The following is a 6,668-nucleotide window of genomic DNA, read 5'->3' on the forward strand; positions in this document are numbered from 1 at the left end:
ATTAGGAGAATTGCTCCTTGGTATTGAAAAGATGTCATTCTTTTATTTATGGCTATGGTCATTGCTTTTCTTATTTGGAAGTTGATGTAGGCTTAGTTTCATAGAACAGTAGGTGGACTTTGTTGTATGTGATCAATCAAACAATGAATTTGTTCTAGGTGAACATATGCTATTATTTGACTTTGTTGTATGTGGACTTATTATTAGACTTTGCTTTAAACATATATATATATATATATATATGTATATATATATATATATATATGTATATATATATATATATATATATATATATATGAACATATGCTATTAGTAGTTATCCGCAACCAAAACTAACCACGATTGTGTCACAGCCATGACTCATCGTCGCCTGTTACCCCATCGTCGAAGAACAGATCGGCAACAAGAAGCGGCTGATATCGCTGGGACGGGAGAGCCGCATGATCCGACAAACGGTGATGGTGTCAATCAGGACGGTGAGAACGAACAGCCATGGACCCCGTCCGGCCTGCTCGATCTGGGTCAAAATGACCAAGATGGCTAGGTAACTTTAGCATCATGTGACTATGTAGCCACACACGCTAATCAATTAAGAGGGTCATAACTTACTTGGTGTCTCTAGCAGGAGCCTCTGCCGGCCGAGGAGCCAAAGGGTTCAGGTAGTAGAAAGGCCAGATCCAAGTGAGGCGTGTCAAAGATTCATGTTGGTAGGAATCCACACTGGCACATTACCGAGTTCGATGAATTCGGGGATCCACTCTCACCGCCTATAGCTTTGACCAAATACAAGACTATCCTCGGGTTACTTGTTAGGGACTTCATCCTGATTAGGTATAAGAAGTGGATTGGGAAAGATGATGACCCATGGAGGGTTCCCGAAAGTGAGAAGGATTACATATGGGATGTCAAGATCCTAGAGTATTTCAGTTTCCCAACCGAGTATGACAGGGAGTTAGTCAAGAAAAAAGCAAAAGAAATCATGGGGACATGCTTCAAGAATTTCAAGGGGACATTGTATAAGAATTTTGTCCTCCAAATTAAAGAGTCAGATTTCGATGGTGGACAGTTTAACAAACAGAAGGACTTCTGGCAGAATTTTAAGGAATATAGGTTATCCGGGGAGTACCTATTCAAGGTTGTCGAAATGGAGGGGAAGTACCTATCACATATGGCGGGAAACAATGAATGCGGGCTTTATGTAATGTGGGCAATGCTTCGCTACATTGGCGGGAAATTGAAAGAAGCCGATAAGTTGGTGTGTATAATCCCCATTTCGTCTGTTAATAATTCAACAAAATGATTTACTGTTCCTCTTTGGATATCATCTTTTTTGAATGATAGCGCAAGAAATATAACCACCAAAGACTGTTAGACATGGAGATCGTCGCACTGCAATTGGAGCTCACAAAATTCATCTTAGCCGAGGTATTGGAAAAAGATGGAGTATTTTTCATTGCACAATCCGTGAAGTACAAGAACCAGTATGGCCCAGAGTGGCTCGCTAGATTATAGTAAGAAGTCCGAGAAGTATTGCACAATCTATGAAGTCCAAGAACATTTCTTTTTTATTTTTAGGGACCGAGATCTGGATAAGAACATTTGAACTGTAACCGTAACATTTGTAATGTTTAATATTGATGGACCTGTCGTCTACGTAGCGTATATAAAGCGAAACCCGATTCCACGAAAAAATATAAATTAAAATCAATTATAAAACAATAAAATACGAACGGGCCATCACTGGCGGTTAGCAACGAACCGGCAGTGTTGTCGTAACCATCACTGTCGTTTATCAACAAACCTACAGTGTTGTCTTGCTCAACACTGCCGGCTTGAGCCATGAACCGACAGTGTTGGCTTGCTCAACACTGTCGGCTTGAGCCATGAACCGATAATGTAGGCTTGCTCAACACTGTTGGCTTGAGCCAAGAACCAACACTCTTGATGCAACCATCACTGTCGATTGGGACTACAAACCGGCAGTGTTGTTCAACTAGACACTGTCGGGTGGAGCCAGGAACCAACACTGTTGCCTGTAGATCAGTGTCGATTTTTAAGAACCGACAGTGATGTCAACCCCCCATCACTGCCGGTATGTCACTGTCGGTTCAAAATCCGGCAGTGAAGGGGTTTTTTGAACCGACAGTGATGTTCAGATCTAGAGTAGTGATTAAGAAGTTGAAAGTTAGTAAAATGACATGTCTATTAATGGAAGAAGATGATGTGGATAGTTAATGCAGATGATGTAGATGACTTGCATGTTGAGATAGAATTTATAGTGAAATTGACTTTATAAAAGATATAGATATAGATATATAGATAATATCTCATTCAGTTGCCCTACAATCTTCTTCACATACCTTATTGTCCTGTTCGCTTGACTGATAAGTTATGACAGAAAATACTGTTGGCTGATTTGTTGTGAGAGAAAAATACTATTCATTAGCTGAAAAAATACGGCTTATAAGCCAAACGAACAAGACATATATTGCAAGTTGGGCCATAATTACCCGTAAAAGATGCAGATGTTAATCTAAATCTTCTGCAGAGGGGTCCACACGGGGAGACTGGCGAGGCTTCGAGTAGCTGGCGGTGTGGCTTTTCTCCCGGGTAGAATAATACCCGGGGCCTGGGAAGCTTTCTGCTAGGAGACTACACACTATACAGAGAGAGAGAGAGAAAGAGAAAGAGAAAGAAACAAAGCAACGAACTAAAGTCTAAAGCACAGAGAGAGACAGAGAGCGAGAGAGAGAGAGAAGAGCACATCAAGGAGGAAGAAGAGATCAACACTAGTACCCACTTCTACTGTACACTCCTCGTTCTGTGTGCGGACCGAACCCTGTTCCATGTTCTTGAATCTCTGCATCCAGTCGTCCTTGTAGCAGATCAGATCGCTGCTCAGCCGGAAAGAGAAGATCGCCCCTGCAGGATCGATCGAGATCTAGAGAGAGCAAGGTTTAAGAGGGAAAGCCGCGGCAAGGAGGCGAGAGAATAGAATGTTCCCTTCCTCCAAGAAGCAGGCTAGCAGCACTGGCGCCGCGAGCTCAAATGAACGGCCTACTATGTGCGGCCAAGGCGGCGACTCCGGCGGCCTCGTCCTCACCACCGACCCCAAGCCCCGCCTCCGGTGGACACCCGAGCTCCATGACCGCTTCGTCGATGCCGTCGCCCAGCTCGGAGGCCCCGACAGTACGTAATATAGATGCTTCAGTTTCGTGTTGCTACTTGCTGGGGAATTTTATTTGATGGGTTAATTTTGATTGCTTTGCATCTATCCTTTCTTCGCCGTACGTAGAGGCAACTCCAAAGACAATCATGAGGGTTATGGGAGTCAAGGGCCTCACCCTCTACCACCTCAAGAGTCACCTTCAGGTGCGTACCTGCATGATGATCCAGTATGCATAAGTTGAAATTAGGTTTAAGCTGTTCTTTATCTGATTTGCACTGTGTCTCACTCTGCCAGAAATTCAGGCTAGGGAAGCAGCACAAGGAGTTCGGTGACCATACAGGTTAGGACTGTAAAGATGCATGCCATGTACTGAGACTACTATATATGCTATTATTATCTAGAGAAATCATTAGAACTTGTAGCATAATTTTGGTGTCCTTGCCTTCTCCTATATACCTATATGGCTATATGTGTATGCCTTTTCCATCCTTTTGTTAAAGCTAAACTATCCTGATATGATGTTCTGAAACCTATTATTCATCCTGATCTCTTTCTGTAGTTTTAGATTCATTCATCACGCATATACACAAACCTAATAGCAAAGATCATCATTTTGTATATATCATGTGTCCAGTACTTTCAGTTGTTCACAAGCTAAGGTAGTTATATAATTCCAGTATAAACATATATATTTTTCAAAAGTAGTAACACATATCTTCCAATGATCGACCACATTCAGCAATGGAGATGCAACGTAACGTGGCCTCTTCTTCAGGCGTGATAGCAAGAAGCATGAACGAGTGAGCTGATTTGTTCACAATATACCTACTCTACGCTCATTCTTGTGAGTGCAGGCTTCAGATCATAAGGTTCTGATACTACCTTCTATTTTTTTGTAAATCATTCAGCCGCAACGTGAATGTGAACGAGGCCTTAAGGATCCAAATGGAAGTCCAAAGAAGGCTCCATGGAGAACTAGAGGTACACATGCATTTACATAGTAGCATCATGTGCTTTAGTAAGTTTACTTACCACAGCTTTGGTTTCTTTCTTCTGGCAATTGCACGTTGCTCGTGAGCTTTGCATAAATGCATCAATGAACGTTCTTGGGAAGTTTACATACACTTGTCAGTTGTCACCTGGTATATATATGGCAATTTTTTTGGTTCGCATGTTCCGAATCATAGACGCTTTTGCAAGAACAATCTTGGGAAGTTTACTCGACACACAACTTTTCTGTCCTCATATGTGTGGTGGTCATGAACTCAGCATATATGCATTTTCCTTCAATCATCTCAACAAAAGTAAAAGGGTGAACTTTGCATGCATGCATGACATGCAGGTGCAGAAGCACCTCCAGATGAGGGTTGAAGCCCAGGGGAAGTACATGCAGTCCATCGTGGAGAAAGCATACCAAGCCCTCGGGTCCAGCGACTGCGCCACGTGGCCCGCAGGGTACAGATCTCTAGGCAGCCAAGCGGCGCTTGACATCGGCACCAGTTCCACGAGCTTCTCTTCCGTTCAGGACCTGCAGTGCTTCTATGGAGGAAGCAGCCACATGGACCAGCTCCTGCATCAGATGGACAGGCCAATGGATGGCTTCCTGACGTTGGGCGAGAGCTGCTTCATTGGGTCAGCAGACACCAAGAAGGGCCCTAACCATTGCAGCTCCAGTGGCAAGAGCTCGATGACGATGTGGGCTAGCGAAGAGCAGCAGCAGCAGCAGGCAAAGAGCGGCAACGATCAGCTCCAGATGGGGTCGTGGACCAGGATGGAGGGCGCAGGCACTGATGTCATGGATCCGGTCACCGGCCTGTACGAGGGTGCCATGTCGGGAGACTCCATGGACGACAGCAAGGGCTTCGAGGGTTCGAGCTCCAGGCTTGAGATGAAGCCGTCTGCACAACAAGCACCTGTAGGAAGTCAGAGGATACGTATATAGTCGTCCAATGGTTTGGAGCTCACGTAAAGAACTGTATACTATATATGGGTAAGAAAGATCAAGCTAAGGTATTTAAATGCATGTGTGTCAGTTTTGTTGTGAAGCATCAAAAAGTTCAAAGCTTAGCTTAGCGTGTGAGAGGAATGTAGTGCATCCAGTCATTAGTTTTATTGGATACAAGATATTATGGAGATCAATGCGTCATATATATGTTTGTTTATTTTAGCCCTAAGATTACCTGCTATATTCTGATGAGGATGGCTAAAGGTGATCTAGTTTAACATCTGACTGTTGGTTTGAGTTCAGATCAAGTGATAGCGCATTTTAGTTGACATTAACGAAGATTTTCAGATATGTTGTATTATAATGGATTTGTGTAACACCTGCTGTAACATTGACCAGAGATCTTTTGTGGGTGCAGTGTTATGCATGTGATAATATGCGAACAGTGATGTTTGTGCTTTTAAGAAATCAACTATACTTTGTATTGTATATCCAAATAATTATGGTGTGATTAATCTAATGATATCAGTTTAGTATCATGAATATTAATATTTTTTGGTATATGTATTGGTCAAACTTAAGATTGGTTGATTACTCGAAGTATGGGATGTGCACTTTTTTTAGGACAATGGGACAGAGGTAGTATTTAACTGATGATGTGCATTTCTTTAGTCTATGACTCAGATTATTGAGACATCTCATAAGATCTAACTAGTGATGTGCATTTAGTCTATGACTTACACTATTGCATTGAGACATCTACAAAGATCCATCGAACAAACCATATTACTACTATTGTGTACGTTATTTGTGTATTTAGAATGTACATAGTATATGTTAGAACACACTCCCATGAAATTGCATGGTCAAAGATATATGGCATGTTTGGTTTGATACTTGAAAAACTTGCCAGGCCAGGCATGGTTCTGAGACGTTCGATTTTTGGATGTCTGAGGCTATGATTGCTTGCCTAGCCAGTAGCTAGCCAGGCAACCTAGCAAGGCTTCAATCCAAACATAGGTCTATGTATCGATTGTGTCGGATCCGGCTTCAATCCAAACATAGGCCTATGTATCGATTGTGTCTGATCCGGCTTCAATCCAAACATAGGCATATGTATCGATTGTGTCGGATCCACTGGTAATTGGTAGGAGCTCCTTACCGAAGTAAACCAATTGAACAACACTGAAGACAAGTCTATATAATTAATCATCAAAAGCTCCTAACATACTGCTGCAGTGTGTGTAGGCTTCTTCAAGTAGGTGTGTAACAAATCGATTAGAGAGAGAGAGAGAGAGAGAGAGAGAGAGAGAGGTTTTTATGTATCTAGCTAGTTTTTATCTATGTGTTCACCCTACCATATAGTTTGTGAAATGTATGCAATATCTAGCTAAGGCCCACCACCCATCAACATGGCTTAATTTGGATTTGCAACTGTTGTAATTGTAGCAGTTTGGTATTTGGTTGGAAAGAAATAGAAAATTCTTCTATGATGTTTTTTTTATAATGTCACTGGGGGAGAGGGTCCCCCACCTGTATATATATTTTAGCTTG

General features: G+C 42.3%; 1 protein-coding gene across 1 annotated transcript; it reads left to right on the forward strand.

Moving 5' to 3' along the window:
* The first annotated feature begins 2,699 nt into the window (after positions 1-2,699).
* LOC136529032 (myb family transcription factor IPN2-like) lies at positions 2,700-5,549 on the forward strand. The gene is made up of 6 exons (XM_066522062.1): positions 2,700-3,189; positions 3,296-3,372; positions 3,464-3,509; positions 3,909-3,969; positions 4,078-4,150; positions 4,512-5,549. Exons 1-6 carry the CDS (start codon positions 2,997-2,999, stop codon positions 5,109-5,111), a joined length of 1,050 nt encoding a protein of 349 aa, XP_066378159.1. The 5' UTR covers positions 2,700-2,996; the 3' UTR covers positions 5,112-5,549.
* Positions 5,550-6,668: the final 1,119 nt, after the last annotated feature.

This window comes from Miscanthus floridulus, chromosome 19 (genome assembly GCF_019320115.1).
Source record: "Miscanthus floridulus cultivar M001 chromosome 19, ASM1932011v1, whole genome shotgun sequence".
In the NCBI taxonomy this organism is placed as follows: domain Eukaryota; kingdom Viridiplantae; phylum Streptophyta; class Magnoliopsida; order Poales; family Poaceae; genus Miscanthus; species Miscanthus floridulus.

What these genes read in the sequence shown, in the direction of transcription:
- LOC136529032 (XM_066522062.1), top strand. Translation starts at nt 2,997, where the DNA reads ATGTTCCCTTCCTCCAAGAAGCAGGCTAGCAGCACTGGCGCCGCGAGC. An exon ending in CCAGCTCGGAGGCCCCGACA is followed by an intron (nt 3,190 to 3,295) that starts GTACGTAATATA and finishes CGCCGTACGTAG; the next exon opens with AGGCAACTCCAAAGACAATC. An exon ending in ACCTCAAGAGTCACCTTCAG is followed by an intron (nt 3,373 to 3,463) that starts GTGCGTACCTGC and finishes TCACTCTGCCAG; the next exon opens with AAATTCAGGCTAGGGAAGCA.